General features: G+C 36.7%; 1 protein-coding gene across 7 annotated transcripts in view; it reads left to right on the top strand.

The window, feature by feature from the left end:
• Window positions 1-23857, top strand: part of PIAS2 (protein inhibitor of activated STAT 2) — a 91049-nt gene that overhangs the window by 17921 nt on the left and 49271 nt on the right. For all 7 annotated transcript variants that reach the window (XR_006821023.1, XM_046024600.1, XM_046024597.1 and 4 more), the window contains exons 2-3: window positions 5702-6176; window positions 19331-19415. Coding sequence is in view for 6 of the 7 variants with exons in the window: in XM_046024600.1 (XP_045880556.1) it covers window positions 5702-6176; window positions 19331-19415 (560 nt within the window). In the remaining variant the exon portion in view is untranslated. The remainder of the gene's footprint in view (window positions 1-5701; window positions 6177-19330; window positions 19416-23857) is intronic.

The raw sequence follows: 23857 nt of genomic DNA, 5'->3' as shown, positions 1-23857 counted from the left end.
ATTCATCACCACAATAATATAATAAAATATTACATATTTTATTTTTATGATAAATTTTTCTAAAGATTTTATTTATTTATTTGACAGAGATCACAAGTAGGCAGAGGGGCAGGCCACAGGGGTTGGGGAGGGGTGGGAAGCAGGCTCCCTGTTGAGTAGAGAGCCCTATGTGGACCTTGATCCTAGGACCCTGAGATCATGACCTGAGTCAGAGGTAGAGGCTTAAGCCACTGAGCCACCCACACACCCCTTTATGATAAATTTTAATCTGTCAAGTTCCTCAACTCAGTCATTCATTGAAATTTTACTTATGCAATTTAGGGGCATTGACATCTTTTCAGTATTTACTATTTTTATCTAGTAACAATACATTTCTTAATTTATTCAAGGGTTCTTTTATGTCTTGTTTTTATGTAGCTATTGCAAAATTTTTAAATTTATGCCTTTGCATTTTAGATTTTGTTATTAGACTCATTTTTAAGTACTGTTTTTCCTGATGAGTCACTCGAAAATCTGTTTGATGTGTAGATAACTCAGTGAATTTCTTAAGTTATTTTTAGGTCTTATTTTTCAGTGGGTAATAAGTATTTTCATTATAGAAAGTTCTGTCATTTGTAGATTATTAATATTGCTTCTTTTAAAATCTGTATTGTGTAGAAACCTTAGAATAATTTTAAATGAGAAAACATCTTTCATGGGTCTTTATTTCTAGTGTTTCATCTTTAAATATGGTATTTGTTCCTGTTTTCTGATAGCTGTCCTCTCTCATGTTAACAGTTTCATTCTGTTCCTGTTTATTGAGAGGTTTTATCAGTAATGGTTAGGACTTTTGCAAACGCCCTTTTGGCATTTATGCAGATTAACCATGTGGCTTTTTTTGAGCCAATAAATCTTTTTGTATTGCTTTCCTTATTTTTAGAATTTTTAGACAATTTTTAGAATAACAAGTTGGTGTCTCAACATCCTGTTAACAGAGATCAGTAAGTTTTTTTTTTGAGGTCTTGGGCTACTGGATTGTTTTCTGTGTCCTTCTGACAAGATGCTGGTAGTCTTTGATAACTTCTTTGCTTTCTGGTGTGATCAAATGTTCTAGGCTCATGGTGTGCATTTTCTACCCCAGACTTGCAATTAGCTATTTCCTCAAGGAGCCTAGGTTCCTTTTGTGGGAAATAGTATTTAGACCATAGTCTGTTTTTTCCTGCCTCAAACAAACAATTTTTGCTTAATTAAATCTAGAATACTTTCAGATTTTGGAAAAGTTGGGAAGATAGTATAGAGAGTTGTTGTATAACCCACAACTAGTTTCCCCCATTCAAACAAACTTTTTTACTGTGGAAACATCTTACAAAGGTAATTACAAAGGTAGAGAATTCCCCTTGTACCCTGTACCTAGTTTGTTTGTTTGTTTGTTTGTTTTCCCCGTATCTCCACTCATTTCCCCCAATAATTTTTTTCAAGTTTCAGGTAATATTTTTTATTATTTGCTTAATCAAGGTATATTGATGTATAACATTATATTGGTTTCAGGTGTATGCATTGCAAAATGATGATCACAATAAATCTAGTAGAGATTTATCACCTTATAGTTACCAAAAATATTTAGTTTTGTGATGAGGACTTTTGAGATCTCCCTTAGCAACTTACAGATATACAATTTTTTTTAAATTGGGCATGGAGTGATGCTTGAACTCATGATCCTGAGATCAGGACCTGAACTGAAATCAAGAGTTGGGTGCTTAACTGACTGAGCCACCCAGGAGCTCCACAATATGCGATTATTAATTGTACTCATCATGCTGAACATTATATCCCCATAACATATTTGTCTTATAACTGAAAGTTGGTACCTTTTGATCCCCTTCCATTTCTACCCCCACCCCATCAGAACCACCAGTCTGTTTTCTGTATCTGTGAGCTTGGTGTTCTTGTTTTTGTTCTGTTTTTAGATTCCACATGTAAGTGAGATTCTGTGGTATTTGCCTTCTTCTGTCTGAATTATTTCATTTAGCATAATGCCCTCAGGGTCCATCCATGTTGTCATAAAATGGCAAGATTTCATCCTTTTGTATGGCTGAGTAATATTCCATTGTATATGTGTATAGAAGCTGCTGTAGATATACAGCTGTGAGGGGTGTGTGTATATATACATAGCTTCTTACTCATTTTTCCATTTATGGACACTTAGGTTGTTTCTGTATCTTGGCTATTGTATTTGAACTTGGCAGGCGTACATATTTGGGTTAGCGTTTTCATTTTCTTCAGGTAAATACCCACAAGTGGAATTGGTGGATTCTTTGGTAGTTCTATTTTTAATTTTTTGAGGAACCTCCATACTGTTTTCCATTGTGGCTATACCCATTTACACTGCCACCAACAGTGCACAACAGTTTTCCCACTTCTCTCCATCCTTACCAACTTTTGTTGTCTTTTAGAGTGGCCACTCTAACCGGTATGACGTGATAGCTCAGTGTGGTTTTGATTTGCATTTCCGTGATGAGTAGCGATATTAAGCATCGTTTCATGTCTCTTGGCCATCTATATGTCTTTATTTGAGATATTTTCTGCCCGATTTTTCAAAGTTTTTATTTAAATTCCAGTTAGTTACCATACAGTGTAATATTAGTTTCAGGTGTACGTTTAGTGATTCAGCATTTTCATATGACCCCTGGTGCTCATCACAAGTCGACTTGTTTATCCCCATCACTTTTTTTTTTTTAAATGTCAGTTCTCTCTCTCTCTCTCTTTTTTTAAAGATTTTATTTATTTATTTGATAGACAGATCACAAGTAGGCAGAAAGGCAGGCAGAGAGAAAGGAGGGGAAGCAGGCTCCCCGCCGAGCAGAGAGCCTGATGTGGGGCTCGATCCCAGCACCCGGAGATCATGAGCTGAGCTGAAGGCAGAGGCTTAACCCACTGAGCCACCCAGGCGCCCCCCCCCATCACTTTTTTAACTCATCCTTCCACTCATCCCCCTTTTGGTAACTATCAGTTTGTTCTCTGTAGTTAAGAGTCTTTCTTGGTTTGCCTCTGTCTCTCTTTTCTTCCCCTTTTGCTCGTTTGTTTTGTGTCTTAAATTCCACATATGACAGAAATCGTATGGTATTTGTCTTTCTCGGACTGACTTATTTCACTTAGCGGAATACTCTGGATCTAGAACCATCTGTGTCATTGGGAATCCAAAAACTACTCATAAATGAAGATGTAAATTGTTTTAATATTGTAGTTGGGATAGGCAGTGTTAATATAAATGTGATCTGTCCATTTCCCTCAGCAGTTCCGTTCTCTATCTTCTGTTATACATACTAGCAGATGGAATATCTATTTACAAAGTTTGTGTTGATCTTTACCATGACTTCCGACCTATTAGAACTTCCCCAAATTCTGGTCTGCTTGTGTAGTTTCCATCTCATATGTAAGAGTTGAAGAGTAGTCTCAAGGAAATCTTTTTACTCATTGGTTATTGCATGTAACTATCATATTTACTTCCTTAATGAGGTTTTCTAAATGTAGCACCTTCAGCTTGCCTTCACTCTTGTATGATGTTCCAATTATATGATGACTCAGCTTTAATTTTTTAAATAAATAAATATTTTTAAAATATTTTTAAAATATTTTTTAAATAAAGTAACACACTTTAATAAAGAAACAAGGTTGATTTAAAGTCCTAGTCTTTTTTTTTTTTTTTAAGATTTTATTTATTTTTGCGAGAGAGAGAGAGCGCACACGTGGGTGCAGGAGCACGAGAGCTTGAGAGTGCACATGCGGGCATTCGTGGGAGCAAGGGGAGGGGCAGAGGGAGAAGCAGACTCCCTACTTCTCTACTGAGAAGTAGACTCCCTGCTGAGATCATGTGGGACCTGATCCCAGGACTCTGGGATCATGACCTGAACTGAAGGTGAACACTTAACTGACTGAGCCACCCAGGCATTCTAAAGTCCTGGTCTTAATTTATATTTTCTGTTTAGATATTTTTAAAATTTTGTTTATGTATCTTTCTTTTAAGATTTTTATTTATTTATTGGCAGAGAGCGACAGAGCACAAGCAGGCAGAGCAACAGAGGGAGAGGGAGAAGCAGGCTCCCCACCGAGCAGGGAGCCCGATGTGGGGCTCGATCCCAGGGCCCTGGGATCACGACCAGAGCCAAAGGCAGTTGCTTAACCAACTAAGTCACCCAGGCGCCCCTGTTTATATATTTTTTTCTAAAAATCAGTCATGCCAGCGTATTTCTCTCTGGTTCATAGAATTTCCTTAAAATCAGTTAGCAAACATTTATTGAGAAATTCTTTTGTGTAGAACATAAAGCAGTTGTCACTGAAGTATTAGAAGACACACTTTGGGAGGCAGCAGAATGGACTGGATAAAGTCCACTTGGAAAAAATTATATTAAAAATTATACTAAAGATATAGACACTGGAGATTGGTGAACAGTAGCTGAAATCCCTTCTTGGTAGTTTTCATAGCAGGCTCACTCTTACCTGGTGACAGCTGAAATTTGGTTGAAGACTGAGTTAAGGGGGATTTCTTTTTGCTTCAGAATGTCCTGATTCTGCATTCATGTTGTGAGCCCTTATCTCTTTCTTCCTTTTTGTTTGTATATTTACAGCAACTAATAGAGCCAGTTGCATTAGCATCCTTTGCCAAATTTATGATTGGAAATAGGTGATATGAGACCTCCCAGAAATCCTGTTTTGAGAGCCAAGCTTAGGGTGACTTTGTGTTCTTTTTCGTCATTTCTGTAAAACAAGTTTCCTTAAGCAAAGAGTAATGTGAAAATAAGTAGAAGGAGGGAAGCAAAGCAATGAATTCTGAGTTAGATTTCTTTAGAAACTGTCCTGGAGTATTCTCTCTGTATGACTGCCTTTGTTAGTGTTCTCATGATTTAATGTTGCTTACGCTACTGTAGTGTAAGCCAACTTCAGTTGAAGTGTTAGGATTGGGGACTCTGGGAAAGGTGCATTGCGTTCCTGCTTGGCAGGACGCTTGAGAAAGCTGTCATAGTCCCTTTTATGCATGAAACCGTGAGTAATCTGTAACATCTTGACATAGGCCAAGAATTTTGTTTTTCATGTTTGTTGTCCATAGCATTGGGGTAAGATAGATAATATCTTCATTTTAACACATGGAGGATTTGAAGTGTAATGACCGTGCATTGTCTGTTCCTTAATAATTTGAGTTGGGGTGAAAAATTCACTGGATTTTTGGATCACAATTTTTCCTGATTTTGTAGATTTACTATTTAGCATTGGAAGTTATGCATATAATTTTGCAAAAGTCTAATTTTTGTTAGGTTTATTTATGGTGGTACTGTAGCAGACATTACATTGTGTGTTGATAGGGCTTAATTTTGAAAAGGAAACTTTCATCGGTTATAAATTTCATAGTCATAAAGCAAATACAGGTTTACACTTCAGCATCATCAGATAGTGAGGTGGTTAGTAGAAACTGATAGGCAATAGATTATCAAGATTAATACAGCAGACCATGATTAATGCCATAACTTGAATGTAACTTGGGTGGGCAGTGGCTCTATAAATAGGATGAGTCTTAAGTGGTATGTGAAAATGCTGGCTTCTAGCATATACCAGGTGATAAAATGCTGGTGAAATTGGATTTTGTGGTATATTTTAGATGGGCTTTTTATATGCTTGACAGTGACTCTTGGCTTATGTCCTTTTTCTCCCCCTCCCCCCCCGCTTTTAGAATATGGTTTCTAGCTTTAGGGTTTCTGAACTGCAAGTGTTACTAGGCTTTGCTGGACGGAATAAAAGTGGACGCAAGCATGACCTCCTGATGAGGGCGTTGCATTTACTGAAGAGCGGCTGCAGCCCTGCGGTTCAGATCAAAATCCGAGAATTGTACAGACGCCGGTACCCACGGACTCTGGAAGGACTCTCCGATTTATCCACCATCAAATCTTCGGTTTTCAATTTGGATGGTAGCTCATCACCTGTAGAACCTGACTTGGCCGTGGCTGGAATCCACGCGCTGCCTTCCACCTCGGTTACACCGCACTCACCGTCCTCTCCTGTGGGTTCTGTGCTGCTTCAAGATACGAAGCCCACGTTTGAGATGCAGCAGCCATCTCCCCCAATCCCTCCTGTCCATCCTGATGTGCAGTTAAAAAACTTGCCCTTTTATGATGTCCTTGATGTTCTCATCAAGCCCACGAGTTTAGGTAAGTGTTAGAGAAATTAGTTCTTTTCAGATGAGGGAAGAGGCAAGAGGCCTTCAACTAGTGATTAATGATTTGCTGTTAATAGTATAAAATGGAGACATTAATGGCAAGTAAATGCCAGATAAAAAAATACTGGCAACCATGACTGAAATCTAGTATAGAAACGCTAATTCATCATACCTTCATTTTTGTAGCTTAGAACTCAAATTACATCTTTGTGTGTAGGAACAGGTACAGATATTGCTTGTGTGTAATTTGTGTTTTGGTATTTTTACAGATATTTAGTTTCCATTTAACATAGTGTTTAAACTGCTTTCGTAAGAAATAAACCTTTTATACTTAATTTGGCACATGGCATTTGACACACGTGTTTAGCTTTTTTAATATCTATCAACTGCTCAGAAAATTTAATTTTATCATTACTAAAAAAGGATACTGGGGACTTTAATGAATTCTTACCTACATGATGGCTTCTTTGTTATAATGGTATAATTTCTTATTACCTAATAAAATTATTTACAGAGGTATTTGGATTTTTTGATGAAATAAATTGTTTAGGAAATGGTATTTCATAGTTAATTTTGGAGATTTTTTTTTCCCCCTCATCCTTGGAAAACTCTTTTTATTTCAAGTCATTTGGGAACTCTCTTAAATATGTATCAATGTGCTTTTTTCCTTTTGTAGAAGATTATGCTGCTGTATATCTTGGTTGAGCCAGAAGGAAATTTTGAGGGTACTGGTTAATGGAGTCAATATGGCCTGATTGATGGCAGGTCATGGTGGCCGTGCTTTTCTCAGCCCCTTCCTCCTCGCTTTAAATGTTTTAATTTAGCAATACTTAGCCAGGCAGGTAGAGTAACACATTTTATCTCTTCAATACATTCATTATGAAGTAAGGATTGTGTTCACCTTTTATTATTTGTACAAAGTTCTTTGAGTAGAATTATTGCATCAAAGAGTAAGAACATTTTAATTTTAGACTCTTGATAAAATGTTGCTAAATTAGTTTCCAGAAGAGCTGTGCTAGTTTGCATTACACAAAGTGACAGAGTGTCTCTTACGGCCTTTCTTCCTGCCTTTATTAGGTGTTATTAAAAACAAATCTTGGTGATTTTGACAGGTGAAAGCTTGTGTCTTGTTTAGATTTTTTATTTTTAGAATTAATATCTGGAGCAAACACTTTTAAATGTTTATTACCCAGTTGCTTTTCTTTTATGCTTTTATAGAGATTTAGAAAAAAGATTCATCTGTTTTTTTAAACAGTTCATTTATTTGGTTAAAATGGTTCCATTATTTTTTTTATTTCTATCTTCGTCATGGTTTTTCGTTTACACCAGTGGAGCATATCATGGCTCATTTCCATGTTTCTTTCTTGGCAGTTCCTGCAAATTTATTTTTTTGTATGTATTTTGAGAAAGATTCAGACTGGTAATATGCTTAGGTGCCCCTACCTCATGGGACTCCTCAGGAATATGGCTAAGGTGAGGCTGGGGAAGGTGTAAGAGGGCGGTGGGGTTGTAGTTACAGTGAAAGGGATTGAAAGAGACCTGATGGTGTGCCTGGAAAGAAGATGCAGGCATGTGTCTTCTCTATTCTTAAGCATCAGTGGTGCACCAAGGGGTGAACTCTGGAGAGGCTTTGTGATTTTTCTTTCCGTATTCCTCTGCTTAGTTCAAAGATAGAAAGTGGAGTTTTCTGCTTTTCTGTATTTCATTGAGTTTCTCTTTCACTACCTCCATAAGGTTAAAGGAGAGTAGTAGGCGTTTTATAAGTTTTTACTAAGATAAAATTTTCCTGTCTCATTTCACTTAGATAAAATAATGCCAGAGGTATTTTGTGTTGAAGAGTGGCTAAGAAAAAGCTGCCTTTTGCTCATAGTTTAAATTAGAATGTAAGAGATAACATGTAACCTTAAGGTTTATGAAATAACTTTTACCCCTGAGCTAAAAACTATCTATGCATATGTTTTTCAAGAGTCCTGCCTATCATTGTTTTTATGAATTTATAGATTGATTCTTGTTTTAAAACAATAAACATTTCCTTATCTTGCCTTCCCTAAGGAGGAAAAAAAGAATTTTCTTAATGTATGTAATCTTGTTATGTCAGATTGATAAAACAGTGATCTAAGAAATGCTCTTTTAGACTTGGAGGTAGAAAGTTAGAAAATCCACATCACATATAGTCTGCCAAATGAAAGTGGAAAAAATTAATCATTTCCAGTAATGTCTTTAATTGAAAACTTTCAGTGTCGCAGTGTCTAAGGCAATGCAGTGACATTCAGAAGCTTCCTTAATTTTTATTAATTGTTTTATAATTTGAAAATATACATAAAAATAGAAATTCTGCGGAAGTTCATTTGTTTGGAATCCTGCTATCGAGAAACCTGTTTACATTTGGGGATCGAGAATTAAAAATCCTCAGGAGGCCAAAGAGATACCAAATCCATATTTCAAAGCACTTATTCTTAACATCTGCAAACCAGTCTGTGTATACTTGATTTCATATACAGTTGATTCGATGATTTCTAAGCCATCAACATATTGGTAAGTAGGAATTAATTGACAACATGAGAGAGACTAGAGGGGCCGTGCTAGAAAAAATAGATACAAGAGGTCAAAAAATGTTATTCCCAAACCTCTTGGTATATTGTAACTGATAGCCCTTAGTAGTGAGGGAGTTGATGTTATAGCCTGGCCCACGTATTGATGCTTAAAAAAGAACCCAAAAAACAACCATGATGTATATATTCTCCTTAAAGAGATACATTGTAATATAGTTTTGTAGTTTGGAGTTATTTCTATTCAAAATGGTTATAATAAAAATATTTTAGCATTTAAAATGGCCAACTGTGGCGTCTGAAAAAAAAGAGTGTACACAATACTAAATGAAGTTCTCTGTGACTTAGGTTTTACTCTAACAAATGGATAACCCCATAATTCAAAAACTAACAGAAATCTCTGTTCTCCTTGAAGATGAAATCCTTTGGGAATATTCTGTTTAAGAAATTTGTCTTTATTTCGTCTGTACAAAAGAATATATATAAAGCATAAGGTGTAAAAGAATCGGTGAAATGAACACTTGTGAAACCACTACCTACTTTTGTTTTTTGTGTTTTGTTTGAGCTGAGATCCAGAGTCTCATGTTTAATCACCTGAGCCCACCCAGGTGTCCCTCCTACCCCCCCACCCCCCACTGCCTAGTTTTTTAAAAAGGAACATTGCCAGTATCTTCAAGCCATCTCCTTGCCCTTTCTGAGTTAAATCACTATTCTGAATTTATATTCCTCTCCTTTGCTTGTTTACCATGTATGTATTTTTAAAAAAGTAATGTTTGATTTGCTTTTGAAATTTATGTGATGATTTATATTTTGTGACTGGCTCTTATAATCATTGTATGTTGATACCTCTAGCTGTTTGGTATTTTGTGAAATACCTTCAGAGTATTTTGAGCCTTTAATTCCTTAAAACTTACTCATTGTGCTTTCCAGATTGCAAAAGTAATTTATGCTAGTAATTGAAAATTCAAACATCATGGAAATATAACAGAAAGGGAAGGTCCCTCATAATGTCCTCTATTACCCAGCTGGAGTTGTAGCAGTAGTAAACTGTTTTTCTGCATATGTTGTCATCTTCTGTCTCTTCCTGTTCATTAAAAGAGCTTTTTTCAACTGCAGAACCACTGTGCCACATTTCTAGTGCGAGAGGACACTGTTTTACTTGTATCCTCTGCCAAGAGCACCTCCTGGAGTTCTGCATCCTGAGGATCTTTCTTAACAGTGTTTCTTGAGAATACATTACAGATTTGTGGGTTAAATAGATCTTGTTATCTTATAGATGTACCATCACTTAACCAGTGTTCTGTTGGTGGACATTTTTAGTTTTTTATTTATTTGAAAGTATTTTAGTACCCAGCATGGTCGGTCATTATTCTTGTGGTTTTTTAAACATTGCTGCTATTAGCATTTTTGCATATGTGCTTCTGAATACCTAGCTGCTGAGACTTTTTGAGCGTATTTATGAAGTATAATGCCACTGCAAAGTCAGTGCGAGTACTTAATATTTTGATATTCAGCTTTTGTTTCAGCAGTTGCTTCAGAAACCTTATGCCTAACATTTATAATCCAGCAGGGTAGGATTGTATTATTTTTCTATACCCTCGTCAGCATTGGTCTTTTAATTTATGATTGGCCTTTTAATCTTTAAACAGTGAGACTTAGTAAGAATTAACATTTTTCATATTCTTAAATTCCTGAATATTAGGAAATAACTCATTAAGCTTTTGGGTGCAGTTAAACAGGTTTAAAGTGATGTGCAATTAATGGAAAGCCATTAAAATAGAACCTCACTTCTATCTCTCCATCCATTCTAAGGAGTTTGGATAAATTCAGATACTATACGCATCATTTTTATTAACACAGCTAACAGGTATGTAATGAGTATTTAATTTAGGTGTGGTCATGTAGTCTAATTGTGGAGAAGCCAGAAATATGAGATGGCCATTAGGAAGCTGGTTATCTATTTGGGGAGATAGTATTAACGTGAGAGCCAGGTAGCCAATGAGGTATAAATTGTGTATCTGAAACTCAAATACTGTATCGGCCTCAGGATGGGCGAAGTCAGTCAAGACTTCTTGGAGTAGGAGTGAGGCGTGAAGGAGCTTTGAAGTATGAATTTGTCTACTTTGAATTGATGGCATTTATAGGAGAGGAAACACCAAGAAAGGGGAGAACTGTGAGTAGTCACAGTAGCAGAAATGAAAGTGGCGTAGTTGTGAGATCTGACTGAGGAAACTTGGGGAGACACTGGAAATGTGGAAATGTGGAAATGTAGGTTTGCTAGGGAAGAGGAGGAGCCTTTGTTATGCAGCCGCTCACAGGTGAAGGAGTTTAGACTGGGTTCATTCTGAAGTAGGAAGCTGCTGAGCATTTGTGAGCCAGGGGAGGGTGGTGAGAGTGAGGCTAAGGATGGCCAGCTCTGATGGGAGACTGGAGAGAGGCAACTTTGCTCTTCATTTCATTACAACAATTACTTGTAATAGTTCTGAGTAGGCTGGTGGTAGTGAAAAGGGAGAGGAAGCAGTCGAGAAGAAAATTTTAGAAAGCAGGACTTAATGACTAAAAGGATATAGAGGATGAAGAAGAGGACTGGGGTAAAGGAAATGAATGATTTCCAGTGATAGGGAATTTGGTAACTATTCTCCTGTTTGAAAGTTCTGAATTAAAGTCACTGTTTTTATGAGAAGCATGAGACCTCAGTGCTCTACTCTCCCCACATGATCTTTGCAGCTATTGTATAGGGAAAAAAGTCCTTTCATAGTAACCATCCCTGATGGTTATTAATACAGTGATGGTTTCTGTCTAGATAAAATTCTTTCAAATGACTCCGGTTTCTGAGTGAATTCCATTAAATTAGAAAAATGTGGGTGTGTATATAGGATTCTCATTTGAAAAATGTTCATATAAAGCAATATTCAATGATAACTATTTGTAAACAACTGAATATGGGAATATAGAATCACTCAGGTGTTTACTGAAAGCATTCCATGTGCCTGTTCCAGTCTGTTAAGAAATGAGTTACCAAAAACAAGCTAATTTGCAAATATAGAACAGAACTTTTTGTATTTCTTTTATTATAACTGTATGAGAATATTGTTTTTGTGTGTATTTTTATTTACACGTGTTTGAGGGTTGTTTCCCCACTTTACTTTGGATGCAGAGATATGATGGGAAGGGGAATAAATTATAAGAGTATTCTTTGGTCGGCAACAATGGTACAGTTGATTGGTGGGTGATAGAGATCTTAGATGATGCAGTATAATAAACTATTCATTGTTTTATTAGCTAAGGATAGAGATCTTAGATGATGCAGTATAATAAACTTTTATTTATTCATTGTTACATTATGAATTATTATATTTATAGATTAGCTAGACTGAGCCATGTTAATTCACAAAACTGCCTATATAACATCTTAATTTAGCTCTTCTCCGAGTGGGTCATTTTATAAACTCTTGTTAACCTAGGCACTCATTGCTAGGAAGCATTCTTGATTAAATGTAAACCAGTTTATTAAAAGGTGTCCGTATAACTTTGTGTGGTGGGGGAGCTTGGGAAGTTTCCTGTTTTACTAACAATAGTTAACATTTTTAGGCATATTAAAATACTTTCTACTTGAATATCTTACCAAGAGAAAGTCATTATTATTGAATAGTTGGCAAAATGCATCTGTTGGACTGTATTTCTTTCTTTCCTTTTTTTTTTTTTTTTTAACTTTGGCTCTTTAAAGGCAGACTTTTTTTTTTAAATGAGGTTTATTTTTAATATTTTTTTAAAGATTTTATTTTTATTTTTATTTTTTTTAAAGATTTTATTTTTATTTATTTATTTGACAGCGCGCGCGTGCACGCGAGAGAGAGAGAGAGAGAGGTCACAAGTAGGCAGAGAGGCAGGCAGAGAGAGAGAGAGAGGGAAGCAGGCTCCCTGCCGAGCAGAGAGCCCGATGCGGGACTCGATCCCAGGACCCTGAGATCATGACCTGAGCTGAAGGCAGCGGCTTAACCCATTGAGCCACCCAGGCGCCCCTAAAGATTTTATTTTACAGAGAGAGGGGGAGTGGCAGAGGGAGAGGGAGCAACTTTGCTCTTCATTTCATTACAACAGTTACTTGTAATAGTTCTGAGCAGAAGGCAGATGCTTAACGACGAGCCACCCAGGTGCCCCTAAAAACAGACATTTCTCTCTTTTTCTCTCTCTCTCTCTCTCTTTTTTTTGATTAACATATAATGTATTATTTGCCTCAGGGGTACAGGTCTGTGAATCGTCAGGCTTACACACCTCACAGCACTCACCATAGTACATACCCTCCCTAGTGTCCATAACCCAGCCACCCTCTCCATACCCCTCTCCCCCCACCAGCAACCCTCAGTTTGTTTTGTGATTAAGAGTCTCTTATGGTTTGTCTCCCTCCCGATCCCATCTTGTTTCATTTTTTCCTTCTCTACCCCCTCAGGCCCCCCACTTTGCCTCTCAGATTCCTCATATCAGGAAGATCATATGATAATTGTCTTTATCTGATTGACTTATTTCACGCAGCATAATGCCCTCTAGTTTCAACCATGTCATTGCAAATGGCAAGGTTTCATTTCCTTTGATGGCTGCATAGTATTCCATTATATATATATACACCACATCTTCTTTCTCCAGCTCATTTAGGTGTAGGGTTAGGTTGTGTATTTGAGACCTTTCTTGTTTCTTGAGAAAGGCTTGTATCACTACATATTTTCCTCTCAGGACTGCCTTTGCTGTGTCCCACAGATTTTGAACAGTTGTGTTTTCATTATCATTTGCTTCCATGAATTTTTTCAGTTTTTAAATTTCCTGGTTGACCCATTCTTTAGTAGGATGTTCTTTAGCCTCCATGTATTTGGGTTCTTTCCAAATTTCCTCTTGTGATTGAGTTCTAGCTTCAGAGCATTGTGGTCTGAAAATATGTAGGGAATGATCCCAGTCTTTTGGTACTGGTTGAGACCTGATTTGTGACCCAGGATGTGATCTCTTCTGGAGAATGTTCCATGTGCACTAGAGAAGAATGTGTATTCTATTGCTTTGGGATCGAATGTTCTGAATGTATCTGTGATGTCCATCCGGTCCAGTGTGTCATTTAAGGCCTTTATTTCCTTGCTGATCTTTTGCTTGGATGATCTGTCCATTTCAGTGAGGGGGGTGTTAAAGTCCCCTACTATTATTGTATTATTATTGATGTGTTTCTTTGATTTTGTTATTAATTGGTTTATATAGTTGGCTGCTCCCATGTTAGGGGCATAGATACTTAAAATTGTTAGATCTTCTTGTTGGACAGACCCTTCGAGTATGATATAGTGTCCTTCCTCATCTCTTATTATAGTCTTTGGCTTAAAATCTAATTTATCTGTTATAAGGATTTCCACCCCAGCTTTCTTTGGATGTCCATTAGCATGGTACATTGTTTTCCACCCCCTCACTTTAAATCTGAAGGTGTCTTTGGGTCTAAAATTAGTTTCTTGTAGACAATATATTAAGGGTTTTGGTTTTTTATCCATTCTGAAACCCTGTGTCTTTTGATTGGGGCATTTAGCCCATTTACATTCAGGGTAACTATTGAAAGATATGAATTTAGTGCCATTGTATTGCCTGTAAAGTGACTGTTACTGTATATTGTCTCTGTTCCTTTCTGGTCTACTACTTTTAGGTTCTCTTTTTGCTTAAAGGACTCCTTTCAATATTTCCTGTAGGGCTGGTTTGGTGTTTACAAATTCTTTTAGTTTTTGTTTGTCCTGGAAGCTTTTTATCTTCCTTCTATTTTCAGTGGTAGCCTAGCTGGATATAGTATTCCTTGCTGCATGTTTTTCTCATTTAGTGCTCTGAATATATCATGCCAGTTCTTTCTGGCCTGCCAGGTCTCTGTGGAGAAGTCTGTTACCAATCTAATATTTTTACCATTGTATGTTACAGACTTCTTATCCTGAGCTTAAAAGCAGACATTTTTGATTAGGACTTCTGGAACTGAAAATACATCACATATGTATAGTGCTATATTGTTTTCAGAATGCTTTCACATATGGTATTGCATTTGATCCACAAAACAGCCTTTATTTTTAAATTTAAAAGTTGTGGTTTTTTTTTTTTTTTTTTTTTTTTTTTTTTTTTTTTTTTTTGGTGATCTGGGAGGAGGAGGAGGAGAGGGAGAGAGAATTTTTTAAAAAGTATTTTAGTTATTTAAGAGAGAGCAAGTGAAAGAGAAAGAGCCCTAGCAGGGAGGGAGGGGCCGAGTGAGCAGGGAGCCCAATGCAGGGCTCAATTCCAGGACTCTGGGATCATGACCTTAGCTGAAGGCAGATACTTAACCAACTGAGCCACCCAGGCATCCTGAGAGAGAATCTTAAGAAGACTCTGCACTGAGTGCTGATCCTGATGCAGGACTTGATCTCATGATGCTGAGGTCATGACCCCACAAAATATCCTTTAAAAGGTAGATGAGGGGTGCCTGGGTGGCTCAGTTGGTTAAATGTCTGACTCTTGATTTTGGCTCAGGTCATGATTTCAGGGTCCTGAGATTGAGTCCTGCATCAGGCTCCATGCTTAGTGCAGAGTCTGCATGTCCCTTTCCCTCTGCCCCCCGCCCCCCAACTGCTCTTGAGAGCATGAGCAGCTAAAGCAGATGAGCAAAATGTTATTCCATTTTAACTGAGGAGTAAAGAAGGACTTGGAGCTCTTATGTGAATTTCCTGTCACTCAAATAATAACCAGTAGGGCTAAGATGAGGATACAGTAATATTCTGGTCCACTTATGTTTAAAAAGGTTGAAAGAACCAATATCCACAAGTCTAGAAGAGTAATAGTATGTCATATCAGCAGGCCTCATCAGTTAGTAATTATAAATGAAGCTAGCTATAATGATAGAACTTGGAGTTTTTAAGATTCATACTAAAATTACTTCGTGAGGCTGTGGCATAGTTTTACTTGTTATTGCTGTATAATATATATATCATTCCAAAGTACAGTGGTGTAAAACAACCATCTTACTATGTTCGTGGATTTTCCCTGTTAGGAACTGGAAGTTCCAACAGTGTGTAGAGAGCTTATCTCTAGCTGAGTATGTCTGCAGTCTTAGCTGAGAAGACTTAGGGGCTGGGGGTGACTTGATGGCTAGAAATGGGATTATTTGAATCTGGCATCTTCACTCATGTGTGGTGTCTGTGCTGCCTTTGGCTTGGACTCAGCTTGGCTATTGGCTTAGAGTACCTATATAAGTCTTTTTCCTTTGGTCTGGTTTGCGCTTCTTTAGAGCGTGAGAGCTGGGTCTCAAGAGAGTGTCCCCAGACAGCAGGGCAAAAGGGCATGGTGCTTTTGTGACCTAGCCTTGCAAGTTACATAGCATCACTTATGCCATGTAATTGGTGCATAGCATCGATTAAAGCAGTCGCAAAGGGCCACTCAAGTTCAAAGGGAGGGTGATAAAGACCCCACTGATTCATTGAAAGAATGTCAAGGTTATAAGAAGGGCTGATGGGAAATATTGTTGTAGCTGTCTTTGAAAAATAGTATCTACCTCATGGAGGATTGTTAAAAAAGGAAAGGGTTTGAATAAATTCATATGATTCATGTCCCTGAGTCATGGTCTTTTTCCGTTGTCATTTGCTGCTGTTAACATAAAAAGTGTTCATGGGGTCTGTGTAGAATTGGTTTTCTGATCCCAAGTTGGAGACACTAATGGGAGGAAAATACCTGCATCTTTCTGCTTTATATCTTGCCATTCTTTTTCCTGATCTGTATTAAAATGATAGTCTAGCTAATAGGTGTTTAAATCTTTAAAAACATATTTATTCAGAAAGAGAGCAAGAGAGGGAGAGGCCTCATGGCATGTTTAGGGTGCTTAAAATTGTCTTATATAAAAATTGTCAGAGTTAATACAAATTGGATTTTATTAGCACTGTTTTTTTTTGTTGTTGTTGTTGTTGCTGTAAGTTCCTGGATTTCAGTTATGGTACACAGTGATAAAGCATCCTTCCCCCCTCACCCCCGCCAAAGAAACACTGAAGTTATTTGGTATTATATTTTGGACAGAAAATTTAGCATCAAATAAATAAGTTCAAAACTATCTCAGAAAAATTAAAGCTTCTGTAAAAATATGTTTAGATATAAACTGCTAACATTAGGCTGCAAGTTTTGTAAATTGTACATGAATGTTGGCATATGCTGACTATGGAAGCCTTCCAGGTTCAATGTAAGTTTCATGGTATATTGGTTCTTTTCTGGGTGGGTTGACTTCAACCACCCAGGCAAGACCTCAAATACTGGTATTTACACTGGATGGTTTGACCCAAGGTCCTGCACCCAGTTTTCCAGTAGTAGATAACTCACATTTTTCGTGCACAAGGAATGAATCTGTCTCTGGGGAGATCTGTGGTGATTAAGCTCATCAGAATGAAGCAAGAATCACAGCTCTTGGGCAGGTAATTTTATGTATTGTTTTGCTACTGTGATATCTTTTCCTTCTATGTATCTTAAAAATCCTGCCTTTCAATGCCACTACTTTTGCTTTATTTTTATTTTTTAAAAAAGATTTTATTTACTTGAGACAGAGAGTGACAGAGGGAGAAGCAGACTCCCTGCTGAGCAGAGAGCCCAGCATGGGGCTCCATCCCAGATTCCTGAGTTCAAGACCTGAGCCAAGGCAGGTCTTAACTGACTGAGCCACCCAGGCACACCACTTCTGCTTTACACAGTTATCTTTTTAACGAAATCATAAGAAAAGAACAGCATATTCTTTCATCTTTACCACTTTTTTACTGTTTAGAGTGGTTTTCATTCCTGAAAATTTGGTTTTGAATTTGGTATTTCTTTTTATCCTGACAATTTCCTTTTCTGTTAGTTGTATTGCATATTCGCTTTCACAAGTTCTCTTGGCCTTCATTTATCTAAACATCATTATTTAACCCTGTTTTTGAAGGGTATTGAATTTTCCAGTGACAGTGTTTTCCTCTCACCGCTTTAAAGACAACCTCTGGCTTAACATTGCCTTTATTCATATTGTTTTTCCCTTGTATGTAATGTTTCTTTTTCCCTGACTGCTCTCAAGATTTTGTAGTCATTTTTGGTTTGCATAGTTAGATTTTGATGTGACTAGGTGTATTTCTTTGTATTTGCTTGAGCTTTGATCTGTAAGGGCTCTCCCTTACCCCTTGAGTTAATCAGGATTCTTTCATTATTTCTGAAACTTTTTTTTTTTTTTTTTAAAGTGCCCTCTTCTCCCTTCTGGAACTCCATTTGTACCTATGTGAGACATTCTGAGGTTTCTGACTAGATAGACTGAGTGCTTATACCATTAGCTCTGATTTAAAATGCAGTGTGTTCACCTCTAATCTCAAAGGCTATTGAATTTGACAGTTAAGAGGTCATTGGTGGGAAATGACCTTAACTGTGGGTAGAGAATGGAAAGTGAAGTCTGTACAAGAAAGAGTTGAGGGGTGAAGAGGATTGAAGAAATCAAGGGACTTACTGCTGTAGCTGTGTGGTTTTTGTTTTTGTTTTTGTTTTCCCCCATCCCTATGTTTGTGACTTAGCATTTTATTTCATTTTTAGGCTTTTACCGCATTCCTCTGTCTCCCCCCCCCCCCGTTTTTTTTTAAATGTTCTGGGAAAATACCAGCCAGTTTATGACATGATTTCTAGGCACATAATTGCTATAATAAACTGTGCTTAAAGAAGAGTGTTTTACTCAAGGAGTTAATATTTTTCTTGATTTGGTGTGACTTGTGGATGGAAGACCTCTGACATTGGATATTTAACTGGTATCTTGTTTATTTTTCTTTATGTATCAGGAAAACTGTGGCCAGTAACACCACAAGAGCCATTTTGCCTTGTGAGTTGTTGCAATACTTGTTGGAAGCAGAAGGTCTCTGTATTGGCTTTTGCTTTATTTTGTTTTAATGGGTGCTAAAACAGCATTGAATAATACTATTATCAGGATAAATGTGTTAGAAAGTTCTTTGTGAAGTAAATAGATTTCAGTTTTTAATAACATAGTTAAGATGACTTCATTAGGTAATTTTTTTTAACTTCTATATATAAATAATTATGTATCTTCATTTGATCAACTTTGAAGTTTTAAGTTTAAATTTTTTTTGTGGTTAGCATGCTTGTATTAAGTTTAAAGTTTTATATGAATGTTTTGTGTAGCTGAATATAAAGGGTTGAAAACAAAACAAAGAAAACAATCGAAAGACCACCTAAATCTAGTATAGAGTTCCAGGCAGAGTTTTTGACTTCCTCAGATTTTCATTTGATAATGCTGTAGTCAAGGATGAAATGAACAGTTTCAAAACAGAACAGAACAGAAACAGAATTTCGAACATTTATGTTACATGACTATGTTATAAGTAGTGTTTTAGAATAAAGACTGCTTCAAATTGAGCCTGTTTTAGAGTGACTTTGCTTTCATGATTCCAAGATGACTCTGCATTTTACTACTTTATTTTGGAGTATTTTAACCATAAAAATTGCAGAATTTGGCAGACTCTTGATCAGAAATGCATTGTTATTGCACATGGTTACATCTTGGGTGTGTTATCTTTTGGATATTGGATATTGGAATGTTATCTTTTTTTTCCCTCCCCAGTTCAAAGCAGTATTCAACGATTTCAAGAGAAGTTTTTTATTTTTGCTCTGACACCTCAGCAAGTTAGAGAGATATGCATATCCAGGTAAGAGGAATGTTTGGAATATGTTTCTTGATGAATGTTGGTGTATTAGTCTGCTAGAGCTGCCGTTACAAAGTACAACAGACTGTGTCGCTTAAACAGCAGAAATTTATTTTCTCAAAATTCAGGAGGCCAGAAGTCCAAGACTAAGATGTCAACAGATTTGGTGTGTCCTGAGGCCTCTCTCCTTGGCTTGTAGAGGCTGCCTTCTTGACTCACTTGACCTTTCTTCTGTGTGCCTGTGCATTCCTGGTGTCTCTTTCTCTTATGAGGACACCACTTGTATTGGATTAGGGCCCCACCAGTACAACGTTATTTAATTGTAATTACCTCTTTAAAGTTCCCATCTTCACATAAGGTCAGATTGGGGGTCAGATCTTCAACCTGAATTTTGGGGAGACACAGTTCAGTCCATAACAGTTGGACTATTGTTCCTTAAGAAAGCATAGTATACATTGACTAAAGTTATCCAAATACTTAATAAATATTCTGTATTAGAAAGCAGTTTGATCTTTGACTAAAACCCCATCTTATTTTTTTGAATTACTTTTTGGCAATAACCTTTTTTAATGAAAATTTTATTCCAAATATAGTAACATAAAAAAGAATCTTTGACAACAGCACAAAGATGGGATGTCTATAAATGTTATCATTCAAACTGAGGTACTTTAAGAGTTAAAGTAGACATCATGTTCTTATCCCAGAAAAATTAATAAACTGGCACTGTTCTGAGCTATGTGGTCACCAAGACTATAAAATTAGTAGAAATCTAAAAACAATTATGGAAAGTACTCTTCGCTTTGCCTTTTAGAAAAATTGGAGAAACAAAATAGACACATTTATAAAGAGCAAATGAGCTAAGATGTAAGACGAAAGAAAAGGAAATATGTAGTGTATACTTTTCCAGTTAAAAATATAGTCATCTTTGGTGTTGATAATATGCATGTGACTCTTTAAAATTGCATTCTTAAAGATTTAGTATAACCAAACTTGGACTATAGGAGGTTAAATGATTTTTCTGGGATTGTAGAGTTAAAAGTAGAAGAGTTGAACAAATTAGAGGTCTTTTGCCTCCTTTCAGCTATTCATTTGAATGCTCATCTTCCCTGAGATGTTAATAATTTACAAAAATGAGGATTCTGTAGTTAAGTTTTGGAAATTTTGTATTCAACATAGTTACATAAGTTAAGGGTGGGCTTTTTGGTCTTCAATATCTTCATGTGCCCGGCCAGTCTTTCAGATGGTGAATCCAAACTGACAGGCCTCAAGTCTCTTCAAAGCACACTAACATCCTGAAGATGCTCTCTTTATGTGGAAGAGTCTGTGGCAAAGTTTTAGATTCTTTCATTAATCATATCATCTTTACTAATACATACATATAGTGAGAGTGCTGTTGTCAAAATCTCAAATGATTGTTTGTTCCAACCTTGTAAAGTTTGATCTCTCACAGAGTATTGCATAGACCGCCTCTTCCACAGGCGGGGGAAAGTGTTGAAAACTAAGATTAAGGAAAAAAAAAGACAGTACAAGGATTAGTCCAAAAGATCCAATATCCAAAACAATAGGAGTTTCAGAAAACAAAATCCAGAGGAGCAAATTATCAAAGACGTAAAATGAATGTAGCCTGATGTGGTTCATTTTCACCAGGAGCAAGACATTGCAGTGAGTTTTTATAAATTTGGAAGTACTTTCAATCTTGAGGATAGTAATAAACCAACTAACAAATAAATAGGACAAATTGAAATTTTAAAAAACTTATATTTATATTATTAAAATTATATTTTATATCCAAAACCTTATCTTTAATTTCAAGTCTTGTTTGTTATTCAGTGATGATCCCTTGCTTGAGGTCGTTTACTCTGTATTAGGTACGAATTACTATATTACATAATACAGCCTCTCTTGCTAATGAACCAGTTCATATACATAAAATGGTCTTGGCATTGCACGGTGTCAGATGAAGAGATCCAATTTTAGTAATTACAAATAATTTATAGGAGGATGACATTACTATTAATGTTGGTGGTCTGGGAAGTCTTCAGGAATGTTGCGTGGGTCTTTGAGGGAAGGAGATTATTTAGAGTGTGTCAGATTTAAAGATACAGATTTCAAGGTACATTTGTAAGTGAACAAAACCAAACCATCAATATGTGAATAATTTACTACCAGTTGCCCTAAAAAGGTAGATGTGTGTGTAATTTGCTTAAGTGTCTAAAATATGTCTAGACGAATACGATCAGCTGCCTCTGTACAGCAGAATGGATGACCAGGGTCAGAGTTGGGTTCGTGTTTTCACTTTATATCCTTTTTATATATTTTTGAAGTTTGAACTGTGTGAAGTTTGAACTATGTGAATGATATTAAGTAGTCCAGATATGAATGACTAAAATTTAAATCTCATCTAAACATTTTGATCATGTTCTAGAACTGGATGGTAGTGTGGTTGTACAACAGTGTGAGTATACTTAATGCCACAGAACTATACACTTAAAAATGGTTAACATGATAAATTTTATGTATCTTACGTATAAAAATTTTAAAAAAATAGAAGGCTATTTGTAGTTCTCCTTCCAAAGAAAACAAAGTAAATCACATACACATATAGACAAAGCCAGAGTCATATAAAATAAAGAAAAATCTTCTCCCTAATGAGTAGAAGTGAAAGTTTGGTACCCATTACCCAACTTCAGTAATTATCAACACTTTGGCAGTCTGGATGTAACCTCCTACCTTTTTCCTGAAATATATTTTTTAAAGATATTATTTATGAGAGAGCATGCATCAGCAGTGGGGAGGGGCAGAGGAAAAAGCAGACTCACTGCTGAACAGGGAGCCAAGGACATGGGACTGGATCCCAGGACCCCAGGATCATGACCTGAGCTGAAGGCAGACAGTTAACTGACTGAGCCACCCAGGTGCCCCTTTTCTAAAATATTTTAAAGGAAATCAACAAGCATCATGTAATTTCAGCTGGAAATACCTCAAGATGGATCTTTAATTAGTTCTTAATATAATCACAATAAAATAATAATTCCTTAATATAAAACAATGACTAGCCCATATTCAGATTTTCTTAGTTGTTTCTGTATTTAAACATGGCCCATGTAATTACTTTTGATTTATCTCCCAAGATTTTTTAAAAAACTTTACTTTGAAGTAATTATAGATTTATAGAAAAGTTGTGAAAATAGATATACTCTTTACCCAGCTTCAACTTGCATAACCATAGTGCAGTTATCAAAACCAAGAAATTAACCTCGGTATGATACTGTTAACCAAACTATAGGTTTTATTCAGATTTCACCAGTTTTTTTGCTAATGAACTTTTTTTTTTTTCTAAAGATTTTATTTATTTATTTGACAGAGAGAGAGATCACAAGTAGGCAGAGAGGCAGGCAGAGAGAGAGGAGGAAGCAGGCTCCCTGCGGAGCAGAGAGCCCGATGCGGGGCTCGATCCCAGGACCCTGAGATCATGACCTGAGCCGAAGGCAGCGGCTTAATCCACTGAGCCACCCAGGCTCCCCTGCTAATGAACTTTTATTCCTAGATCCAATTCAAGATCCCAAATTACCTTTAATTGTTAGTCTTATGTTAGTCTCTTTCAGTCTGTGACAGTTTCTTAGTTCTCCTTGTCTTTCATAACTTTTGATAGTTTTGAGGAGTCCTGTCCAGGTATTTTGTAAAATGTTGGGTTTGTCTGATATTTTTTCATGAGATTAAGCATTTTTGGCAAGAATACCTCGAGTTATATGCCCTTCTTAGTGTATCATGTTGGGCTACATAATAGTGATCACTTGGGTAAGGTACTCTGCTAGATTTTGGTACTACAGGGTTGTGTTTTTTTCCTTCGTTAGTAATAAATATCTTGGGGGAGATACTTTGAGACAAGGTACGTATTCTGTTTCTCTTCAGATTTTTGCCCACTGATTTAGCATTCACTGATGGATCTGTTCCTTCAGCAGTTGCTTTGTCATAAACACTCTTGTGTTCCAGTGGTGTGATTTTCTGATGTCCTTATTCTTTTTCACATTGGAGTTATTTTGTAAGGAAGAACTGTCCATTCTCCCCCATTTACTTATTCAGTCATTTACTTGTATCTGCGTAGGCTCTTGAGTAATCTGGATTATAATGCAGTGCTGTAATAATTTTAATTGATGTTGTTCAGACTGGTCTACCTCTGGCTATTGACTGATCTTTCATTTGGCTCCTGTGCCCTTTGGTATGTCTCCATCTGTTCCTGAGCACTGCTTTACTTTTGGGCACCACAGGGTGTTCTAGGTTCATTTTGTAATTTCTCTGCCCCAGTTCTGGAATCGATCACTTCTCCAAAGAGCTCTCTTTCCACTCTTAGAATATTTCTTACCGCTCTCCTTGGAAAAAACGGTTCCTTGACTTCATAGCATATTACACGTGCTGGACTTGGATCCAGAGGTACTTCTTGTGTG

Source organism: Meles meles, chromosome 12, assembly GCF_922984935.1.
Source record: "Meles meles chromosome 12, mMelMel3.1 paternal haplotype, whole genome shotgun sequence".
Classification (NCBI taxonomy): domain Eukaryota; kingdom Metazoa; phylum Chordata; class Mammalia; order Carnivora; family Mustelidae; genus Meles; species Meles meles.
This window is presented reverse-complemented; position numbering and strand designations above follow the sequence as displayed.